This window comes from Stomoxys calcitrans, chromosome 3 (assembly GCF_963082655.1).
Source record: "Stomoxys calcitrans chromosome 3, idStoCalc2.1, whole genome shotgun sequence".
Lineage (NCBI taxonomy): Eukaryota > Metazoa > Arthropoda > Insecta > Diptera > Muscidae > Stomoxys > Stomoxys calcitrans.
The window spans coordinates 188,003,816-188,028,736 of NC_081554.1; the positions used below are offsets into that span (position 1 = coordinate 188,003,816).

Sequence of the window (24,921 nt, forward strand, 5' to 3'; positions counted from 1 at the left end):
TAAATGGACAAATTAAAAAAAAATATATTTTTATTATTTCAAAAGGAAAATTTTTATAGAAAATTTTTACAAACAAATTTTTAGAAAAATTTAAGCAAATTTGTTTAAAGAAAATCTTCAAAAAAAATTTTATAGAACATTTTTAACAAAATTTTTATGGACAATTTTTATAAAAATTTTAACAAAATTATTATAGAAAATTTTTAGCAAAATTTTTCTAGAAAATTTAAAAAAAAAAAAATTTTTGGAAAATTTAAGAAAATCTTATAAAAAATTTTAACAAAGTTATTTCAGGAAATTAAAAAAAAAAAATTTTTTTAGAAAATTTAAAAAAAAATTTTAGAAAATTAAAAAAAAAATTTTAGAAAATTAAAAAAAAAACAACATTTTTATAGGAAATATTTAACAAAATTTCTATAGAAAATTTTTAAACTAAAGTTTTATAGAAAATTTGTAAACAAAATTAAAAAAAGCTTTTATAAAATATTAAAAAAAAAATTTTAAAAAATATTAAAAAAAAAATTTTATAGACAATTAAAAAATAAATTTTCTTTTTTATTTCAAAAGGAAAATTTTTATAGAAAATTGTAAAAATTTTAGCAAACTAATTTTTAAAATTTTTTTTTTAGAAAAATCTAAGCAAATTTGTTTACAGAAAATTTTCAACAAAATTTTTATAGAAAATTTTCAACAAAATTTTTATAGAAATTTTTTAACAAAATTTTTATAGAAAATTTTAACAAACAAGTATTTAAAAATGTTAACAAAGATTTTATAGAACATTTTTAACAAAATTTAAAAAAATGTATGGAAAAATTTGAACACAATTTTCATAGAACATTTTTATCAACATTTTTACAGAAAATTTTAAAAAAATTTTTATACAAAATGTTAACAAAGATAGAAAACTTTTAACAAAATTATTATAGAAAGTATTTAAAAAAACTTTTGAAAGTTTTTAAAAAAAATTTATAGCAAAATTTAGATAAAATTTTTTTAGAAAATTTTTAACAAACATTTTATAGAAAAATTTTAACAAAAGTTTTGTAGAAAATTTTAAACGAAATTTTTATAGAAAATTTTTAACAAAATTTTATAGAAAATGGTAATCGAAATTTTAAAAGAAATTTTTTAACAGTTTTCTTAAAAATTTTTAACAAAATTTTTATAGAACATTTTTAAAAAAATTTTTATAGAATACTTTTTGCAAAATGTTTATACAACAAAATTTTTAACATTTTTATAGAAAATTTTTAAAAAATTTTAACATTTTTAAAGAAAATTTTTAACAAAATATTTATAGAATGTAGAAAATTTTAACAAAAATTTTATAAAAGATTTTCATAAAATTTTTTATAAAAAAATTTTGGAAAAAACAAACTTCTAGTAGTTGAATTATTTAATTTTGGGTGAAAAAAATTTGCACATAATTCCTACTGTTCCCATCTACTATCCAGCAAATTTATTCCCAATGGCGATGGCGTACCGAGGAAATATTCATGTGAATATTGTTTAGCAAAATAGTTTAGATTTTATGCAGGAATTAAGCTTTTTTGGGTTGATTTTCCAAACAAATTCCTACTGTCCCCATCTACTATCTACTTAAAATATCTCCAATAGTATTGAAATACCAAATAAACAAGCATGTAGAAAATATTTGTCATAATTTTGATAGAAAAATTTTAACACAATTTTTATAGAATGTAGAAAATTTTTAACCAAATTTTCTTAAAATTTTTATAAAAGATTTTCATAAAATTTTTATAAATTTTTTTTTTTGCAAAATTCCTACTGTTCCCATCTACTATTCAGCAAATTTATTCCCAATAGCGATGGCGTACCGAGGAAATATTAATGTTAATCTTTTTTAGCCAAATAGTTAAGATTTTATGCAGAAATTTAGCCTTTTTGGGCCGATTTTCCAAACAACTTTCTGCCAACCCCATCTATTATTTACAAAAACTGAAATTTGTCGTTCTTCGTTATTTCAATGCTATTGGTAACAATTTTGGTAGATGAGATGAGTTCAATAGGAATTGCATTGCATTGGAAATTTTGGTACAAACATGCAAAATTTTTGTTCCATTGCTTAAATCTTGTACAATATATCATTCATCAGTATTTTAATGCTATTGCTATCAGTTTTGCTAGAAAGTAGATGAGGGCAGTAGGAATTGGTTTCGAATTTTGGTACAAAAATGAAAATTTTCTACTTAAAATGTTTGTTCCTTTGCTTTAAACTCCTAAACAGTAGGAATTCCTTAAGAATTTTGAAACAAAAATGTAAAATTTCTATTTCAAATGTTTGTTTCCTTGCTTAAAACTCCTAAAATAAATCATTTGTCGGTATTCCAATGCTTTTGTAGCAGTTTTGGTAGATAGTAGATGGGGACAGTAGGAATTGGTTTAGTATATCGGTACAATATGAAAATTTTCTACTTCAAATTTTTGTTCCATTAACTAAAACTCCTAAAATTAACCGTTGGTTGTTATTCCAATGCTATTGATATAAATTTTGATAGATAGTAGATGGACACAGTAGGAAATATTTTAGAATTTTAGAAGAAAAATTCAAATTTTTTGTTTCAAATGTTCGTTTCATTGCTTAAATCTCCTTTAATTAACCGTTTGTTGGTGTTCCAATGCTATTGTAACAATTTTGCTAAATAATAGATGGGGACAGTAGGAATTGGTTTAGAACTTCGGTACAATATGCAAATTTTCTACTTAAAACTTTTGTTCCTTTGCTTTAAACTCTTAAAATTAACGGTTTGTTGGTCGTCCAATGCTATTGTAACAATTTTGCTAGATAATAGATTGGGACAGTAGGAATTTCTTTACAATTTTGATGGAAAAATCTAAGTTTCCTACTTAACATTTCTGTTCAATTGCTTAAAATTTCTAAAATAAATCATTTTTCGGTATTGCAATGTTATTGTAACAATTTTGGTAGTTAGTAGATGGGGACAGTAGGAATTGTTTTAGAATTTTGGCGGAAAAATTCTAAATTTCTGCTTCAAATGTTTATTCTATACATTTGTTCCTAAAATTAATTATTTGTTGGTACTCTAATGCTATTGTCACAATTTCGCTAGATAGTAGATGGGGACAGTAGGAATTGCTTTAGAATTTTTGGTACAAAAATGCAAATTTTCTGCTTTAAATGCTTTCTGCAATGCTTAAAATTACTTTAAATAATCGTTTTTCGGTATTCCAATACTATGCAAAGAATTTTGCTCAAGGAAATTTTTTTAAACTTTTTTATTTTTTACCATTTTTTATTTTGTACTTCTTAAGCTTTAAAAAATGTTGAAAATGTTTGCCATTGTCCAAATATACCCCATATTTTGTTTATGTTTCCAAAAAAACGCCTTCATTTACAAATCTTCCATCACAAGTCACCATTTTGAGTGCCGCCATCCATCATAAAACTGCTACCAATGACATAACATTTTTATTTTTTCCGATTCCTGAAGTTGAAGTTTACATTTTTATTTATTTACATATTGGTGCCATTTGTTGCTTTACCTCTAAAGGACACATTTTTATTTTATCACCAAATTTTAATCTTTTAACATAACAGTACGGGTATATGCCACAAACCGAGTTGCCAAAATATGTTCAGCGTAAATTCGTACATGTTATGAAAAAAAATGGAAAGAGTAAAACTCAGGAAACTGCAATTATTCATTTCCATTTTATCCTTAGCAGTTTTACGACTGGTGCTGGTGGCTACATTGCTGACTTCGAGTGCCATAAATCATTGAAATAAATTTTTGATATCCCCTTTTGGGGTGAATAGCAGACATCATGTGGTTGGAGTACGCAAATGAAAATAGTGCAAAAATGAGAAAAACCATTGGGCGTTGGGAAATTATAAACACTCAAATTAAGCCATTAGCACTTGTGAAAAAAATTCTTTAAAAACAGAAACAACAGATAATGCCTCCTAACATGGTTTTATTGTGGAAAGGCGTTAAATTGGTTTTTAATGATTTTCCAAATAGAAAGTAAAGCTCAATTGGGGTTTTCTCTCTGGCGCTAATTTATAGATAATTTTCTTTTTTATTTAGAGAACATGGCGTTTTAATCTAAACAAAATTGCATGTGATGAAAATTTACCCACACATTTGGCCACATTTTGTTTTTTTTTTTGTTTAATGTTTGATTACAAACCAAAATGTTGAAAAAATACCATACACAAAAATGGAAATTGAGAGTAATTGACATGATATGTGATGTGTTTTATATATATTTGTCCGTCCGTCCATCTGTCTGTACATTGAGTTGTGTGTCTTTTTGTTGCGAACAATTTGATTTCATTTTTAATTGTTGTCATTATTCAATTTCACATACGCTGTTTTGCCATTTCCATTTACCTTTTGTTAATACCAGGTGAAAGTTTGACTTTTATCTGCTATAGTTTCATTATTTTTTGTTTAAATCTTTAAAGAAATGATAGTAATAATCAGAACGTGTATGATTTGCATAATGATTTTCATTAAACGTAACATGAAATTGCCAAATTTTGAGTGTTTAGAGTATATCAAGATACATTAATTATGCTTTAATTTAGATTTTAAATGTATTTTTGGAAAGTGTTTTTTGAAAGTATATTATGCTAAGAAAAAAAGAAACAATACATGTGGGGAAAGTGTTTTGATTAATTAGGTTAATAGCTTTTTCAAAAAAAAAAAGAATGGAAATTTTATTTAAGATGGTAATATATAACAGAGTGTAAAGAAAATTATAATTTCAATTAAATTTATTCAAATAACACCCAAAACTATGCTTTAAAAAAAGTTTCAAAACGTGTATCCCAAAAGTATGCTTCAGGTTGTTGATATTAATTATTGGATGTTTCTAAGAGATTGCTGTATTTGTATGTAAATAATTCCTATTCAAATTTGCCCATGAACATTCCATTAAGGAACTGGCGTAGGTTAGGTTACGTTTAAGTGGCAATCTGCCATCAGTCTAGACGTTTTCGTCCATTGTGATAATACAGGAACAGAAGAAGGAAGATGCCTTCTAGTTCCTACCGTTGAACCATCCAAAACGCATTAAATAGCCCAATAACTGGGAACTGGGGTAACCTTTCACAAATCAACGTGTGTCCGGTTCAATTTTAAGCCGAGTCCGAACGGCGTACCGCAGAGCGATACCTCATTGGGGAGAAGTTTTTACATGGGAAAGTAGCTAACAAATGTCGCCAGCATTAGGACCACCGCTGAAAATTTTTCTGATATTCCTGCCAATATTCGAACCCAGGCGTTCATCGTCATATGCGGACATGCTAATCTCTGCGCTATGGTGACCTTCTATAGATACAATAAATAATTCTAAAAGTATGCTTTAAATCTTATATATAAAAAATTAATTTCTCGTTATGTCACAGATAGTGCAGAAAGGCCCTGCGTTGATAACTGAAGTGGGAAAATGATTTGATAAATTAGGTTAATAGCTCTTTTTTGAAAAAAAAAACGAAATGAAATTTAAGATGTCTAATTTTGATGTAACTGGGCGTATAAAAAAATTATAGTTTCAATTAAATTAATTTAATTAACACCCTAAACTAGGCTTTAGTAAAAAAATTTTCAAAAGGAACACGTGAATCCCAAAAGTATGCTTAAAGTGGTTGATTTTGATTATTAGATGTCCCTAACACTATGCTGTATTTTTTATATAAATAACTTCTACAGGTACATAAAATTCCTAAAAGTGTGCTTTAAATCTTGTATATAACAAGTAATTTCTCTTTGTGTCACAGATGGTGCTTTGATTAATTAGTTTAACAGTATGCTTTATTTTTATACCCACCACCGAAGGATGGGGGTATATTCATTTTGTCATTCCGTTTGCAACACATCGAAATATCCATTTCCGACCCTATAAAGTATATATATTATTGATCAGCGTAAAAATCTAAGACGATCTAGCCATGTCCGTCCGTCTGTCTGTTGAAATCACGCTACAGTCTTTAAAAATAGAGATATTGAGCTGAAATTTTGCACAGATTCCTTTTTTTGTCCATAAGCAGGTCAAGTTCGAAGATGGGCTATATCGGACTATATCTTGATATAGCCCCCATATAGACCGATCCGCCGATTTAGGGTCTTAGGCCCGATTTTGTTGAAATTTGGGACAGTGAGTTGTGCTAGCCCCTTCGACATCCTTCGTCAATTTGGCCCAGATCGGTCCAGATTTGGATATAGCTGCCATATAGACCGATCCTCAGATTTAGGGTCTTAGGCCCATAAAAGCCACATTTATTATCCGATTTTGTTGAAATTTGGGACAGTGAGTTGTGCTAGCCCCTTCGACATCCTTCGTCAATTTGGCCCAGATCGGTCCAGATTTGGATATAGCTGCCATATAGACCGATCCTCAGATTTAGGGTCTTAGGCCCATTAAAGCCACATTTATTATCCGATTTTGCTGAAATTTGGGACCGTGAGTTGCATTAGGCCCTTCGACATCCTTCGTCAATTCGGTCCAGATTTGGATATAGCTACCATATTGACCGATCCTCCGATTTAGGGTCTTAGGCCCATTAAAGCCACATTTATTATCCGATTTTGCTGAAATTTGGGACCGTGAGTTGCGTTAGGCCCTTCGACATCCTTCGTCAATTCGGTCCAGATCGGATCAGATTTGGATACAGCTGCCATATAGACCGATACCTCGATTTAAGGTTTTGGGCCCATCAAAGCCACATTTATTACCCAATTTTGCTGAAATTTGAAACAGAAAGTTGTGTTATGCCCTTCAACATCCTTCGTCAATTCGGTCCAGATCGGATGAGGTTTGGATATAGCTGCCATATAGACCGAACCCTCGGTTTTAGGTTTTGGGGCCATAAAAAGCACATTTATTGTCCGATGACGCCGCAATTTGGGACAGTGAGTTAGGTTAAGTCCTTTGACATGCATTATGATACAGTTCGGTCCAGATTTGGATATAGCTGCCATATAGACCGATCCTCCGATTTAGGGTCTTATGCCCATCAAAGCTACATTTATTATCCGATTTTGCTGAAATTTGGGACAGTGATTTGTGTTAGGCCCTTCGACATCCTTCGTCAATTTGGCCCAGATCGGTCCAGATTTGGATATAGCTGCCATATAGACCGATCCTCCGATTTAGGGTCTTAGGCCTATCAAAGCCACATTTATTATCCAATTTTGCTGAAATTTGGGACAGAGAGTTGTGTTATGCCCTTCGACTTTCTTCGTCAATTCGGTCCAGATTGGATCAAGATTTGCATATAGCTGCCATATAGACCGATCCCTCGATTTAAAGTCATGGCCCCAAAAAAGGCTCATTTATAATCGATTTAACTGAAATTTGACACATTGGTTTTTCTACATCCAGGTTGTATATGGTTCCGATCGGTTTATTTTTAGATATATGTACTAAAAAGACCAATATTTTGTTAAACACAATTGAACAATGACATGTACTCATTAGTATTTGGTCCAAATCGGATCATATTTCGATATAACTGCTATGGGACATACGGTATACAATTTTCACCGGTTTTTGATAAAGGGTGGTTTACAAATATACCCTAGGTGGTGGGTATCCAAAGTTCGGCCCGGCCGAACTTAACGACTTTTTACTTGTTTTTTTACTGAAATGCTTTTCCTTAACTTGTTTAGCTTGCTCCATATAGTCGTATACGTAACTTTAAACATTTCCTATTACGCTTGCGTGTCATGTTAATTTCATGACTCCAACTGTCATTCATTTTATTTCTATGAAATTTAAATTAAAACAATTTTCAATTTAATTTCCTAAAAACTATAAACGTTTTTTTCACGAATCTCTTCACAAGACATTGACACTTACAGAGAAAAGACCGAGAGAGATATAGAAGGATAGTGAAAGAGTGCAAGAAAGGGGTAGGTAAGAGGGAGTGAGAAAATTAAGCTAAACTCACAAAAAAAAGATCATAAAAAGTTATTAGTTCCGGTCAATAACTTTCGATTCAGTGCCGCTGATGTTGCAAGTTGGATGGCAACTTCTCAAAAGCCAGTCTAGTTGACTAGCCAGCCGTGGTTGCAGCCAGTCAGTCAGGCAGGCAGCCAGCCAGCCATCTATGCACCAACACTCCACACAAATTTATTTCCACTTCTCCTACCTACTCCCTTACGGCTGGATGCCAATGTTGTTTGTCCGGTAGATAAGTCTATGCAAGAGTTGATGACGGTGACTGCGGCGGCGCTTACCGGCTTAATAGTCAAATCGACCCAACTCAATTGGGGGACAGTATGGTGTGTGGACAGACTTTGTTTTTTTTTTTTTTTGTTCATTTTGAGTGCTGTTTATCTTTCTTTGTTTTAGAGCAGGCAAACAACCGGTTGGTTATGTTTATGCCGCTTAGACGTTTTGTTAATTTTTGTACTGCAGGCAAACACATGAGAATGTCCGTCTATGTTTGTTTGCTTTTTACAGCAACCCTTTTTTTTTTTTTGATTGTTGTGACCCAACAACAACCATGGTGATAGGTATTTCAAAAACAAATGACAGTAATTTCAACTAAATGAAATTATCTTATTTTCTCCTTCATGATGATGGTTGGCAGAAAAAAGCTGTATTTTACAAATGCAGAGGTGTTGGAGTGGGAGGAGTGTAGCATGAGCAAGCGGATGGAAAGTATCATTAATAATTGTTAGGCAAAGAAAAAAAAATAATTATATTTTAATTTTAATTTACTTGGAATTGGTAGTGACAGTTGATGTTTTTTTGGGGGGGAAGATGGGTATACAAGTCATTTCTCAACGGAAGTGTTTAAATAATTTTGTAATATTTCCAAAATGATTAAAAAACAAAATGATGAGTTCAATTTTGAAGATATTTTGTGTTAAGGGCCCTGCAGGACTTAGACCCGGTCCCAAGCTGGCGATTTCACCGGTTTTCAGTGACCAGTGACCGGTCCCTGACTATTTATATAACCGGAGACTTTGATATGGTTTGTCATAGCAGGACCTAGGACCGGTCCCAAACTGGCGATTTCACCGGTTTTCAGTGACCAGTGAATGGTCCCTGACTATCCATATGACCGGAGATTGTTATATGGGCATGTCATATCCAGGGACCAATAATTTTGTATTTTTTCAAAATGATTAAAAAACAATCTGATGAGTTCAATTTTGAAGTTATTTTGTGTTAAGGTCCCTGCAGGACTTAGACCCGGTCCCAAGCTTGGGATTTCACCGGTTTTCAGTGACCAGTGGCCGGTCCCTGACTATTTATATGACGGGAGATTTTGATATGGTTATGTCATAGCAGGACCTAGGACTGGTCCCAAACTCGCGTTTTCACGAGCAGTGATCGGGGCATGACTATCCATATGACTGGAGATTTTTATATACCCAGGGACCAACAATTTTGAACCGGTCCTTGCATCGGTTTAAAATACTGGTCATTTCCTTGGTTAACAAAATCGGTAATTTCGCCAGTATGAAAAAATCAGTTTATTTCTTTGGCTTAAAAACCCCACCATTTCAACGGTTTAAAAAAACACGTAATTTTCCCGAGTAGAAAAAAGCATCATTCCCCGTGAAAAATTTTTTTAAAATTGTTTAAGTTCATAAAATTTTTTAAATTTTTTAGAATTTTTGTTTTATACATAAAGTAAACTCAGAGTAAAAATAAAAGTAAAGTAATAATTAAGAAATTCATTACATAAAAAAACATTAATACTGAATTCAAAATGAACACAAGTAATGTTTATACCCACCACCATAGGATGGGGGTATACTAATCTAGTCATTCCGTTTGTAACACCTCGAAATATTCGTCTATGACTATATGTTCTTGATCGTCTCAACGTTCGGGGTCGTCCGTCCTTCAGTCTGCCGAAATCGCGATAGAGGTCGAACGCGTAAAGCTAACCGCTTAAAATTTTACACAGATACTTAATATTGATGTAGATCGTTGGGGATTGCAAATGGGCCATATCAGTTCAGATTTACGTATAGCTCCCATATAAACCGATCTCCCGATTTGACGTCTTGAACCTCTGGAAACGGTAATTTTTGGCCAATTTGTCTGAAATTTTGCATGTTCTGTTATGACTTCCAACAAATGTGCTTAGTAAGGTCCATATCGGTTTATAACCTAATATAGCTGGGTTTATAACCTGACATAGCTCCCATATTAACCGATCTTTCAATTTGACTTCTTGAGCCTTAAAGGCCGCCATAAAATAGTTGGCCATAAAATATATCAGATTTGAATCTTTTTTTGCCATAACCTACAAATATGTCCAGTTTTAGGGGTATGCAGGAAGGGTCGGCCATCCACAATGCATTAAAAGTTCATGCATGTCATCGAATGTTCTCTCGTACAATGGCCGTTTTTGGACGATCTACACGGAATTCGACTTTGTTTTCACAGTGCCACACATAGATTTCAGATCATCAATGCACTCTTGTCGTGATAATCCACATCGAAAAGGTCTAACGAAAATGTTAACGAGTTAATTCCATTTTTTTTGTCAAGTTGATTTTTTCAAGTCACTGTAAAAGTACAAATAATGGTTGTACATATTATCGAAGCCTACCCAGCTTTCTGGGGAGCTAAAACACTTTGAATAGCAATAAATTCCGAAAATTTTAGCTAATATAGTGAACTTTTTAAAATTCTGGAGGTGGGGGCTAAAACTTTTCTGGGGAGTGCTTAGTCCACCCCCAGAGGCCTTTCTATGCTTATGGTTGTACGTCAAAAAATTCTGAGTACGAATATGCAAGACAATGTCAAACTTTCCAATAGAATTATCAGATTGAACCTGAGCTTGTTGTTATCTTGGGCAGAATCTTATATAGCAGCCCTTGTAGTAAAAACTTAAAATGCTTGAAACTCCTTTTTTTAAGTGTAGTTCATAGACTTCTCCACAAATATGTGCCGCACTGCGGTACGCCGTTCAAACTCGGCTATAAACGGAGCTCAAACTTAAATCGGAAAACACTCATTGATATATGAGAAGTTTGCCACTGTTCCTTATAGAATGTTCATGGGCAAGTTTCAGCGTATGATGTTGATCGTCTCAAAACTACTTTCTAAGGTTGACGACAGGTGTGACACGCGCTGTTCAGACACGGATATATGAAGGAGCTGCCCTTTGAGCTTAATCTTGAATCGGAAAGCCATCATTTATATGCAAAAAGTTTCCCCCCTGTTCCTTAATAAATTGAAAATTTTGCTTTGTAGACAGAGGTGGCGCAAAACTTCCTTCTGAAGACGCTCCCCTTTTTGGTTCATTTCGATTCTGAAAATATGTCGTAAGCTTCGCTAGTATTTTAAACTTGGCATTCTGTGCCATAGCCAGAAGCCACCGTAACGCGGATGCCAGCAGGTCCGCCTATGAGACTAGACGCCTGGATTCGAATCCTGGCGAGAACATCAGAAAATTTTTTAGCAGCGGCAATTCCCTCCTAATGCTGGCCACATTTGTGAGGCACTGTACTATTTGGTATGACAGCCATGTAAAAACTTCTCCCCAAAGAGTTGTCGCACTGCGGCATGCCGTTGGGACTCGACTATGAAAAGGAGGTCCCTTATCCTTCAGTTTAAACTTGAATCAGACAGCGCTCATTGATATATGGGAAGTCTGACCTGTTCCTTAATGTAATGTTCATGGTTAAATTTGCAATTGCATATGTTCTGCGCTATAAAAATTTTGGTATAAAACTTAAAATGACTGTAACTCCTTAATTTAACGTCTGCTAAAATGCGTGGTAAATTAAAATCCTTATATTCACTTTAAAAACTAAAAATGGTTTAAATGGATCTAATCACAGAAAGTCCGTTCGGGCAGTGCCTTCTAGCTAAAAACTCTTTCTACATGAGCCAACATGTGTGCCTTATGCAAAGTAACCCAATATTATCACCTAATCCGGTGCACCCTTCCAATTAATACCCATTCGAGCAACCTAAAGGTCCTGGGAAAAAGCGGCCAGCCAAGCTATCCACTCCCGGGAAAACAACGTCTATCCTTGACAGCGCATCTTGAGGAACGTCATTATCACGATTCTCTTTTTTTATGGGGGAGCTGTTGGGTGAGTGATAACGAAGATAGCCTTAGAAGATTCAAAGCCTTAAGGATCTCCCCTGGATCACTTGTTGCTACAAAAACCTGCTGAGGACACAGCTGCACTCCATTGGGCCTAGCATAAACCCCTAACTCCTTCCTATCGGGTTGCGATAGAAGTAGAGTTCACCTAACCCCTTATGATCGTTTTCCTGAAGTTTCCTCTGCAGCTGAGTTTTTGGCAAAGAATTATGTCAAATTACTTGGCCGACGTAGAGAGAGAGAGCGGAAGCCCCAACCCCATCCAGGACAAACACAAACTTAATCTCTCTGGGAGCCAAGTGGATTGACTTCCGATTATAAAGGCAGCTTTCTTGAAGCAACGACCTTTATCCTCTCCTCTTGAAGGACCTTATCGCACTTTTCGCTAATGATGCGTGTATAATTATTCCAGAACATTGGATTTAAAATTAATTTTTCTTGTCCATCTAAACACGCACGTATTTTGAGTTCTTAGCAATTTCATTCCAAGGAATAATATATCATCGTGGGTATCGCTAAATATTCGAGAAAAATCGCCGGTATTTTCAGCTTGTCACCCAAAAATGAAAAATTTGCTATATAAACTTAAAATTACTGTAACTCCTTAATTTAATGTCAGCTAGTTTAGTGTTTTAAATGAATATCCTTATATTCACTTGAATAATAAACTTAAAATGCTTGTAACTCCTTTTTTGAGCTGTAATAGTCAAATGTGGAAATTGTAGAATTTTGTAGAAATTTTTTAAATACCCTAATTGATTAAGATGGCTTTATCTTCTTAAACTGGAAAATCATATTTTTCTCCGCTCTCTATGTCTCAGAGATTTTTTATTAATATCTAAGACAAATTGCCTTCAAATTGGATTAAGTTTCATTATATAAACCCAAGTGTCCAAAAAACTTGCAAATATTCATAGCATTTAAGCTATAAAACCTTTTCTTTTTTGTTTCTGCAGTTTCGTTATTATTTTTAGATATGTTGTTATTTTCTATACATGAATATATATAAAATTATGTGCATGCATAATTAAGTTATTATTTAACATGAATATTTTACCAAATTCTTATCTTGAAACAGCCCCCTCTTACCATCTGTGTGACTATGCATTTTGAGTTTTATATATGAAGGAAAATATCTAGCCTAGAGTTTTATGGCTTTATTGATATGCCTTTTGGTAGCACTCGTTTGATTTTGGCTCCACGCCGTCATCGTCACCAGCTGGTGGAATATGAGTTTGTTTGAATTTACATATTCAAGATTTTAAGATTTGTGGTTGTTTTTGTTCCAAGTCTTGTTTATGCTTTGTGCAGTTGCTTATAGTTATTTGCTTAGTTATCCATTTAGCCTTATTGCTTTTGAGGTGATTTTTGGGATTTGCTCCACAGGCACGTGTTTTGCTAATGTTGCATAAGCGTTTGTAGTTTATACTAGGTGTTGTTTAACTAATTTTAATTCTTTCTATGACTTAACAAGAAATATGTTATGGTATTATTTAGAATTTGTAATGTAAAAAATTTGTTAATAATAAAATTGCTATAATAAACTTAAAATGCTTGTAACTCCATTATTAAGGCCATACAAGGGGCCTTTTTCGAAATGTTGTGTTTAAAGTTAACATGTTATGCTCCATTGCCTTCCAAGGAGCCTGTGTCATTGTCGATACCATTATATGCAACTTTTGCCCATGCACCTTCAACTAAGTAACAGGGACAAACTTCTCACATACCAATGAGTGCAGCCCGATTCAAGTTTGAGCTCAATGATAAGGGGCCTCCTTTTTATAGCCGAGTCCGTACGACGTGCAGCAGTGCGACAACTCTTTGGGGAGAAGTAACTCATCTCCTCACCCCAGCATTAGGAGAGGAAAACCGCCGCTGAAATTTTTTTCTGATGGTCCAGGATTCGCCAGGATTTGAACCCATGTGTTCAGCGTCATAGGCGGACGTGCTAAACTCTTCGCCACGGTGGCCTCCGATACCTTATATACTCCTGAAAAAGACAATTCTAGATAACAACCAATGATATGGCAGCCCGTTGTACGTACCAGATTGACCCGATGGATTACTCCATAGGCTAGGACTGCCGCCTCAGTGTACAACACTACTACAAAAACAACAACAAGTCTGGTTTCGAACAATTTAACGGCTAGCCCTCTGTCCTTAACCATTGATCATGTAACTTACGAATTGATTCGTGATGTATCGTTCGTACGACTCCGCCCAGACTTTGGTTCCTGCCTACGTCTGGGCTTCATACTAGCGGGACATGGCTCCTTTAACGCATTTTGCATGAGAGAAACTTGTGCGCGACTGATCTGTGCGTCTGTGGATGAGCCGTACTATGCAGACATTAAAAATCTAGGCGCGATGGGGATTAGCGAGGCGGTGAGGGATTTCAGTACTGCCCTTGAAGACGAGACGACTGTTGCAAGGCTGGCCACCTTTTCCGGGGAAGTATTTATTAGGAGATGGAAAAGACTTAGTAGGGGCATGAATGCACGCTAGTTATCCACAACAAGGTGTTGCTGTACTGGCGCGACCGAGTGATTTGTTGCTGCGCATGGCGTGGCCTGGCACTTGTCTTGTCCATATTGATGCTGCTTCATTTACCGATCGTTGCATCCAGTAGCTTTAGAGGTTGTGATCTGTCATCCGTGAGGGTAGCCGTGTTGATTGTTGAGTCCCATGTTGGGGCGGATATGTGTGGCGCAGCCTGTGAGGGCTGCCGTGTCCTATTTGTGTATATCGTTCTGGTGTGTGTTGTTTTTTGTGCATACTATGCTAGCTATAGGTCGGCATAGGGCGATTCCTTTTTCTAGGTGACCAGTCCGGAACTGTTTGGGGTTCAACTGCTAGTAGTCTTTTTTAGACTACGAAGTCCGACCGCAGTCTTTAATCTGGCACCACGGGTGTCATGAGCCCCTAAACTTCGATTCCAGCCTGACAATGGTGAGGCCCGTGGTGGCTGTGGTTGGGACTCAAATCGAGGGTAGAGCATTAACTCGGCTTGGAGTTGCGTTTCAACCGGGTGCCGTGACCCATAGATCGGAAGGAGTTTTAGGTAGTGCTCCTAACCATGTAGGTGAACACGTCTAAATATGTGTGTTCTAATGTGTGCTCATGTGTAGGTTACTACATGTGGGTGTGTTGGTAGACGCATTGTATTTACTCTTGGGCCTCGCAGGTATGAGCCATGATGGCAGGCATCTGTGTTAAATACGACATTCGTGTGTTCCCAACCATCATCACCGTAGTGGACATACCCTACATGTGGGGGTGTTGGTAGACGCATTGCATTCGCTCTTGGGCCTCGCAGGTTTGAACCATGATGGCCGGCATCTGTGTTAAATACGACATTCGTGTGTTCTCAACTATCATCGCCGTAGTGGTGAAATGTTATATTTCTGCAAGAGAGTTGGAACAATTTCGTCCGCATAGTCGCAATTTCCGAGCAGTTTAACTTCTCTTTCTTCCTGGAAAAAAAATCTTAGATATATTAAAATCCGCTCAAAAAATGTGAAGCTACTTTGGATGATTTTAATTCTAAGTCCTGTTTAGCATATATGAAATACATCGAATCCGCTCAATTGATGACCTTTAATTAAAAAATTTTATTAATTTAAATGTAAACTATGTTGCAAAAACCACATTTCAATTCACTTAAAAACATCGGATCATTCCCGTGTTTTTCTGTTTTCAATTGAGTGGCTTCAACTGTACCAATATATGTCAACATAATTTATTATAGGTTATAAATTCTGTTGAAAAATTTTCAAATATTTTCCTTAGCAGGGCTGCGGAGTCGAACGCAGTCGGTTTTTTGAGGCCGGAGTCGGAGTCTGACTTTTGAGCTGGAGTCGGAATTAAGTTCGGATTTGATAATGCTGACCTAGACTTCAAACCGCACTCTGACTCCGTCTTAATAGTCAGACTCCAACTCCGGTGCGTGGTCGGAGTCGAGAGTGAGACTCCCCAGCACCTAAAAGTGAAAGAACATTTTGTTTTAAATATAAATAACTCCTTAATTTTAGCAAAATTTTTATTTGTTTTTTGAGTAACCCATTCCTTTAACAGAGTTGAGTACATATACACCGGTATTCACAAAACTTAATGTAGATTGGAGATACGATTATTTGACAGATTTCCTTTAGAGAACTGTCAAATAAACCTATTTTAAGACTTCATTACGTTTTGTGAATAAGGTCGATAATCTTAATAACAAATTTCAATCAGTTTGAGAAATATTCTTTTTTTATTTTTGAAAGTTAGGGTTTAAAATGATATAATTGTTAACAAAATTGATAAAATGTATTCATTTATGAATTTTGCCTTTCTAACCTCTTAATACATAATTCTTTTTTCTTTCCTTAAATTTCAATAATACAAAGTGACTTATTTTTCTTTCATCACCATCCCCAGACTATAGCTAATGATATTTTCATTGAATAGAATTTAAATATTTGTTGCAAATAAAATGATAAAAAGTTCGGAATGCTTAAATCCAATTTTATTAGGAATTTAAATTGGAATTGTTTGAAATTCCATAAATCATTCATTTAACATGTTTCTTAGCTAGACAAAAGCTTTAGAAATAATACTACAAAGCCAGTATTTGAAATTCTAAATGAATGACCCGATAAAAAGAAAACTAAAAAAAGTCATTGACTTGTATTCTTCATTTTACCATTTTATTATTGTTATAAATAGGTCTTAAGTCTTAAAGAGAATAAATAAATAGATTTGTTTAAAATCGCAAATTTTTGGTAGCTGAAGTTGTATTTTGAACAAAAGGGTTGATGAAATTATTCGATATTGTCAGAACTATAAAAAATGGAGATTCAAATATAAAATTAGAAACAATAAAATTGTATCTTGCAGAAAGAAGAAATAGATAAGAATGCTAAAATTTGTATAGAAAATTCCAAAAGGTTGTTCTTTCAATTTGAAGGCGGCATCTGTGAACTGTGTGCCATATAGAGGAAGCTAACCAATAATAGGAGGAATAATAAATTTCCAGGCTGACTATCAGTGATAAACGATGAAAGCCTACTCTTTCCATGAATACAGGATCTGTGTATATCCCCGCACCATTAAATAGATTAATTTTAATAATTCTTTGTTCACAAACCACTTCTTTTTACATCCATGGTTCCTGTATAAGAACAACATTAACTCCTCCTGCCATAAGAAGAGAATTTAGAGCCACCAAAATGGTTTTACAATGGTGGATAAGGAACAGAAGATACTTCACTCATAGGCAAAAAAAAAAACAATTATTCCATTTTGAACTTTTTTTGGTGCGTTAAAGTTGCTATAATTTTTATAGCAAAACTTTACATATTTCAAATTTTCTTAAATTTCTCATTGTTTCTAGAACGATTATTGGTTACTTGGCCTTTCAAAATATTATAGTGGTATATTTTTCTAGAAATAACTCGTTTGGCTGATCTGACTTATGGTCGTTGGTTACGACCAATACGTAAAATAAAGGATTTAAAATACGTAAATCCTCTATTTTAAATATTGCACAAGGGATTGTGGGATAGGATTTTATATATTTGAGCTGACTTATGGTTGCTCTGACTTATGTTCATTGGTTACCATAGATTACGTAAATCCTCTATTTTATCTATTTCAAAAGGGATTGTGGTATATTTTTTTATATTTGATAACAAATTGCAATCCTTTGCATAAATATTTTTTTTTTCGATTTTGAATTCTTTATTCTCTATTCTTTGTTGAAGTTTCTAAAATTTTATAGCTATTACTAAAAGTTGGTAAATTTGAATTTTTTAAGGTTTTAATAAATTTACATCAACATTAGTCGTTTTATTGATAATTTTTTTGGATTTTAAGTACAATAAGGTATTAGTAGTAAAAAAACATTTGAACGTTTTAAGGGTTTTGATTGCCATAAAAAACTAAAATCGTCTGTTGTCAAGGTTTTTTATAAACTATTTTTGGGTTACATTTTTTTTTGTTTTTGTTAGATGTTTGCTTGTTATTACTTAAACAATTTTTTGCACTTGAGAATTTCTGCCTAACATGACCCGTTGAAGTTGCTATAATTTTTATAGCAAGTACCATATATTTGTATAAATGAACTTTATTTGAAGGCTTTTATAAAAGAGCACCAAAAAACATTTCGTTTTATTATTAACAACTTTTATAATGGACTTTCGAAGCCTTATACCGGTTATTTAGAAAGTTTAAACGTCTTTCAGTTATTGATTGCCATAAAAATTAATATCTTATATTGCAAAGATTTTTCTTAAACTTTTTTGTGCTTTAAAACTTTCCTTTTTGTTTCATATTTGCTTTTTATTGCTTAGACAATTTTTTTCAGTTGGAATTTTTCTCCTAACATAGTTCGTTTAAGTTGCTATAATTTTTATAGCAAGTTTCAAAAAGTCGTATATTCGAAAATTTGTTGATAGCTTATATAAATGTACACCATTACAAATCTTTTTTTAAATTTTTGGAGTTTTAAAGCATTTTACGGGTTTTATGTGATAAAGAGTTTGTGCGATTTTTGTTCTTGATTGTCATCAAAAATTAACATCTTATATTTTAAAAGCGTTGTAGTATTGTTTTTTTTTAATATATTTCCATGTTATCAACTAACAAATATTTTTCAAAGGAAAATGTGTCTGTGTTTTTTTCAATATATTTCCATGTTACCAACTAACAAGTATTTTCCAATTGAAAAACTGTCCATTACATTATCCGTTAAAGTTGCTATAATTTTTATAGCAAGTTTCAAAAATTCATATTTTCAAAAAATTTTTAATGGCTTTCGTAAATGTATACCAATACAAGAACTTTTATTGACTATTTTCGAGGTTGAAGACATTTTAAGGGGTTTTCAATACTAAGATATCTTCAACTTACTCCTGTTTTTGATTGCCATAAAATATTTTAATATATATTATATAATAAAAGATTTTCTTCTTTTTCTTTTAGGGTTATAATTATTATTTGTTATGTTTTTTTTCAATATATTTCCATGTTACCAACTAAAAGTACAATATTTTCCAATTGAAAAAATGTCCCTAATATTATCCGTTTAAGTTGCTATAATTTTTATAGCAAGTCTCAAAAATTAATATTTTCAAAAATTTGTTGATGGATTTCGTAAATTGACACCAATACAAGAACTTTTATTGATTATTTTCGAAGTTTAAGACATTTTAAGGACTTTTCAGTACTAAGAAAACTTCAATTTACTTAGGTTTTTGATTGCCATAAAATATTTTAATATATATTATATTGGGTTGCCCAAAAAGTAATTGCGGATTTTTTAAATGAAAGTAAATGCATTTTTAATAAAACTTAGAATGAACTTTAATCAAATATACTTTTTTTAAACTTTTTTTTCTAAACAGCTGATAACTGACAGAAGAGAGAATGCAATTACAGAGTCGCAAGCTGTGAAAAAATTTGTCAACGCTGACTATATGAAAAATCCGCAATTACTTTTTGGGCAACCCAATATAATAAAAGTTTTTCTTACACTTTTTTTGGTGTAAAATTGTTTGATTTTGCTATACATGGTTTTGTTAACACCTTTTTAATTTTTTTCCAATTTTAAAAATGTCCCTGACATTATCTGTTATAGTTGCTATAATTTTTATAGCAAGTACCAAAATTTCATATATTCAAAAAATTTTTGATGGTTTTCGTAATTTTTCATTGGCTCAAGTCATTTTATCAAATATTTTCTAGGTTTGAAGCATTATAATGACTATTAAGAACCAAAACTAGTTTGTGTGACTTTTGGTTTTTGATTGTCATAAAATACTTACCTCTCAGAATGTAAATGTTTTTCTGAACCAACTTTTGGGTTATAATTTTTTCTTTTTGCTTGATATTCGCTTGCCTTATCTTAAGCAATTTTTTCCAATTAAAAAAGTTTACCTAAAATGGATAATTAGAGTTGCTATAATTTTTATAGCAAGTATCAAAAGTTTATATTTTTGAAAATTTCTTTAAGGTTTTCACAAGTTAACAGCAATACGAGTCTTTTTATTTAATATTTAGGATTTGCAAAGATTTAGAATGGGGTTCTTAATGATTTATAATAAAATTGCACTCCAAAAATACTTTTTTTTGTTGACCATAAGACACTTAGTTTCTAAATACTTGTGTTCATGGTTCAAACACGCAGAAACCATTTCAATGTATTCTTTTAACTACCTCCTCCCTTTAAAATATAACAATAGACACGGGCCATTTTCATGATTTCGTACGGTGGTTTCAAATAATTGTGCGATATGTTGGGGGTTCTCTACACAATTGAAATCACAATAAAATAAGTTAAGTTCTATTGTTGTTGTTTTTTTTATTAGTCAACTTTTTGGTGGTGTCTCCTTTTCTGTGTGCTGACCAAGAATTGTATTGTCGCGTTTTTTTTTCTTCTGTATTATTATTTATGCTCTTAAGTGGGAGTTATACAGGCGATCCATTGTTTGCCGCCTATTTTTATGGATTTTATGGGGGCTGCTGTTGCTGCCGCCGCATAACAATTTATAAGCCCTTACAGTAGTGGAGCTGGAACTCTGCAGTGTATTTATTGTCGGGTTATCTTTTTGAGAGCAAAAAAATAAAAGCAACATACGCCACCTTATTAAAGAAAAAACCAAAGGCGGCGGTTGAGAGCAAAAGAATAAATGTTGGTTAAAAGGAGGTTACGTGAGCTATGATTTTTATGGTTGAACTGATATAGAAAAGAAACCAAATTCCCTTTTCAGTAGGAGTATACATTAGTTTTGGCTATTTTTATGGCTTAATGATCACAAGTTTGGATTTTTGTTTTCTTTTTTATGAGCAAAAGAATTAATTGGCCAAATATAAAACTGTCCATTTTTAGAGGGTTTAAAGATAAATTTAATTCTTATTCGTCGTAAATCTAGGTCTTATAAATTAACTAATGTCTTATTGTTTCTTTTTATCTTTGCAGTTAATAAAATGTATGATTAGAAGCCATATCTTCAACCAAAACCTTAGGACTTGACTGACAGACAGACAGACGACTCGAACCTACTTACTAGACAAAACACATAAACAAGACTTTTTACTTCCAACTCATTACAACGAAAGTTTGCTGCCAACTCTTTTTCACCCTTGATAAACTACGCAAAAAAAATCTTCTATGATTTTCAAGCTGTGGTAAATGCCAATTTCCAGTATCCCCGCCTTCCACCTAATTTTTGGGACCAACTGAAGTGTCATATACTCATCAGAAATACTCTTGGTTTCAATCATGGCTGACAAATTGCGTTCCACAAATATGTCCTCTTCCTTGGGGCCAGGCGGTGGTGGTTTGTCCACCCTAATTGGTAACCCTACTCTAATCTCAAGCACTTTGAGCACCAATCATCAGCTGACACCCACAGTCGATTTAATGGCTGCTTCGGTACGTGAATCTGCATCGCCTACAGCCTTAAATAGTCACCAAAACAGTGACATGGAATCCTCGAGTGAATTTGCTCCAGGCACCATTACGGCTCAATTAAATTTCCAATTATTGCCAAATGTGGTTGATACAAGTGGTGGTAGTGGCATTGGAGCTGTAGGTGGTCAACCGGCCATATTTGATTATAATTCAATTATGAACTCATCACAGATATCTGCCATTTCGCATGACTCCCTGCATCAGTCTCAACCCCAACAAACATCTTCAAACATGAACACAAATAATTGCATGGCTTTGGTTAAAGCTGGAGCTGGAAAACCGGTGGTGGCACAAAGTGTTGCTGGGGTAAGTTTAAAAATCATTTTTCTTATTTTAAACATAGAAAAACAGTAAAAATTAGTCATTTTGAATATATTAACAAACTGTTATACAGTTGGTGGTCTTTGCTAGTTTCATACACAGTAATACTTTAACTGTAAAATAGAACATACAAAATATATTTGTGTAGCTAAACAAAGAGTGGGATATTGTGTTTTGAACTAATATGTTTTGTGAAAACTGTTATACAAGTTAAAAAATTTATTTTGTGTACTTTGAGTGTTTTTGAAAGCTTTCACCAAGAGCTAGTTTAGGGTTACAATTAGTTTTTGCAAATTGTTTGATATGAAACTGTTATACTAGAACTGAAACTGTTATACGCAGTATATCAAGTAAATGATTGTGCATGACGTTTTACAATCAAAAAGGAGTAAAGGCATGTGGTTTTTATTCCTGTAGGGTTCATTCTGAAACTGTTATACACATTAAAATTGTTGTACACATTGTTTTAAATGCAAAACTCATTAAAAATATTATGCGCATTAAAGCTGTGGCACTCCTTTTTCGAACTAGTATACAAAATAAACTGTTATACACATTTAATAATATTAAATTGTGCTAGAGTCTTATTTTTTAGAACTGCTATATTCGTTTATGCTTTCCATTCTGATTGCTTTATTTCCGAAGACATTAAAACAGTTATACACAGTGGAACAGTTATACGTATTAAAAGTGTTACGAACATTGTTTTAAATGTTAAACTCATTAAAATGTTATGTACATTAAAGCCGTATTGCTCTTTTTCGAACTACTAAACAATATAAACTGTTATACACATTTAATAATATTTATTTGTGCTAGAGTCTTTACACAAATTATATTAGCTTATACTTTTCATTCTGATTGTTTTATTTCCGATGATGATTTACACATTGAAACAGTTATACATATTTAAACTGTCATACTCATTTAAAGTGTCATACACATTGTTTAAAATGTTAAACTCATTAAAAATCGTATGTACATTAAAGCTGTAATGCCCTTTTTCTAACTATTATACAAAATAAACTGTTATCCTAGTCTTTTTTTCTTGTTTTTTTTTTTTAACTGTTATACTCATATATTATAAATATATTCGTTTTCCTTTAATTCTTTGTTTTATTTCCGAAGATGATTTACACATTAAAATAGTTTAAAGTATTTTGATGTATATCAAAATCATATCAAAACTACTGTAATTATTTTTTTTTCTAATTTTCAAATTCTCTTAAATAAATCTATAGATAAATGCAAATGTATAATATTATATGTATAACAGTGTTTATAATAGTTTTCTAAAATTAAAACAATTTATTCCAAATACAACTCACATTCTTTATCCGTCTTCCTTAAAGAAACTTTAAAAATCGCACTGGCGTACAACCCATCACTGTATAACACTCTCAACAGGGCGTTTAACAGTTTTTAGAAACTTATAACAGTTTCAAAAATTTTTTAAAATTTTCTAATTTTTAAATTGTCACAAATGAATCGAAGTATAAATATAAATGTAGAATTTTATTAGTATAACAGTTTAGTTTTAAATGGCTTATACAGTTTTCTAAATTTGAAACAATTAATTTCTCTCTTTTTCTTGAAAATTGGTTAAAAACCGCAACAACATACATGTTCACGTCTGTAAAACACTTTTGAAGTGCGTGTGATCTTTTTCGGAAATGTATAACAGTTTTCAGAAATGTACAAAATAGGATTTATATAACAGTTTTCTACAATGAGTTTGTTAAATTCCAAATACAACTCAAATCCTTTATTCGTTTGGAACCATTAAAAATCACACCGACGTATAACCTCATTCCTGTATAACACTTTTTCAGTCTGTAAAATTTATAACTGTTTCCAAGAATTGTAAAATATTTTCTAATATTTAAATTTTCATAAATGTATCGATAATTAAATGCAAAATATTATTTTATATGTATAACAGTTAAGATTTATTGGGTTTATAACAGTTATCTACAATGAAAGCAATTTATTCCAAATACAAATCATATCCTTTATCTGGCTTCCGTGAAGAAACTTTAACAATCGCACCTACGTACAACTTCATCACTGTATAACACTTTCAACAGTTTTTAAAAACTTATAACAGTTTCCAATTTTTTTTTTTTTTAATTTTGATAAAAAATCGATATTTAAATGCAAATGTATAATTTTATTTTTTATAAAATTTTAGTTATGAAAGGTTTCCAAACTTTAAATTATTAATTCAATAAAAATCTCAAAATCGTTCTCTCTTTTCTTGGAAAAGGGTTCAAAAACGCAATAACAAACATGTTCGAACCCGTATAACACATTTGAAGTGCGTAGTTTTCAAAAACATTTAAATATTTTTTTATTTTATTATTTTCATTAATATGTCCATAGGTAGATGAAAATATATGCTTTTTTATGTATACCAGTTTTGTGATATAAGATTTATAACAGTTTTCTAAAATTGATGCAATTTATCAATTTAAATACTTATATATTTCGTCTACATTTGATGATTAAAGCTAAATAAGGCATCTACATACAAGTTCGCGAGCGTATAACACTTTTAAAGTGCATATAACAGTTTTCAAAAGTTTATGAAGGTTTCCTGTTTTTTTAATTTTTCTTTCAAAATGGATAGGCCTAAATGTAAACGTATAATTTTCTATGTATAATAGTTTCGAAATTTACATATTATAACAGTTTTCTACAATATAAGCATTTTATACCAATTCTATACTCTCATTCCATATCTCCCTTTTATGAGAAATGATTACAAAACTTACGTAAGCACAATTTATATTTAGTGTTATATTTAGGTTTTTAAAACATTTTAAAATGTTTGTTCATAATGATTGATATAAATAACACAATTTTTAGATTTTATACTCTTGTACAATTTTGTCGCTCTTTATCTTTAGTACCATTCTCTGAGACCAGTTTTTATCTATCTGAATGAGAAGTTAAAAATCTCAAAAACACTTTTATTATTATTTTCTATTCTCATTCATATCCGGATTAAAGTTAATCTTCTATTTCTTCGAATTTACAAATTGGTAGCTATTTCAATGAAAGTAGT

General features: G+C 32.2%; 1 protein-coding gene across 3 annotated transcripts in view; it reads left to right on the forward strand.

Annotated features, from left to right (window-relative positions):
* Positions 1–24,921, forward strand: part of LOC106081385 (GTPase-activating protein CdGAPr) — a 216,471-nt gene that overhangs the window by 151,920 nt on the left and 39,630 nt on the right. For all 3 annotated transcript variants that reach the window (XM_059364676.1, XM_059364677.1, XM_013243296.2), the window contains one exon: positions 21,039–21,839. In XM_059364676.1, coding sequence (XP_059220659.1) covers positions 21,342–21,839 — 498 coding nt within the window. In that variant the 5' untranslated portion in view covers positions 21,039–21,341. The remainder of the gene's footprint in view (positions 1–21,038; positions 21,840–24,921) is intronic.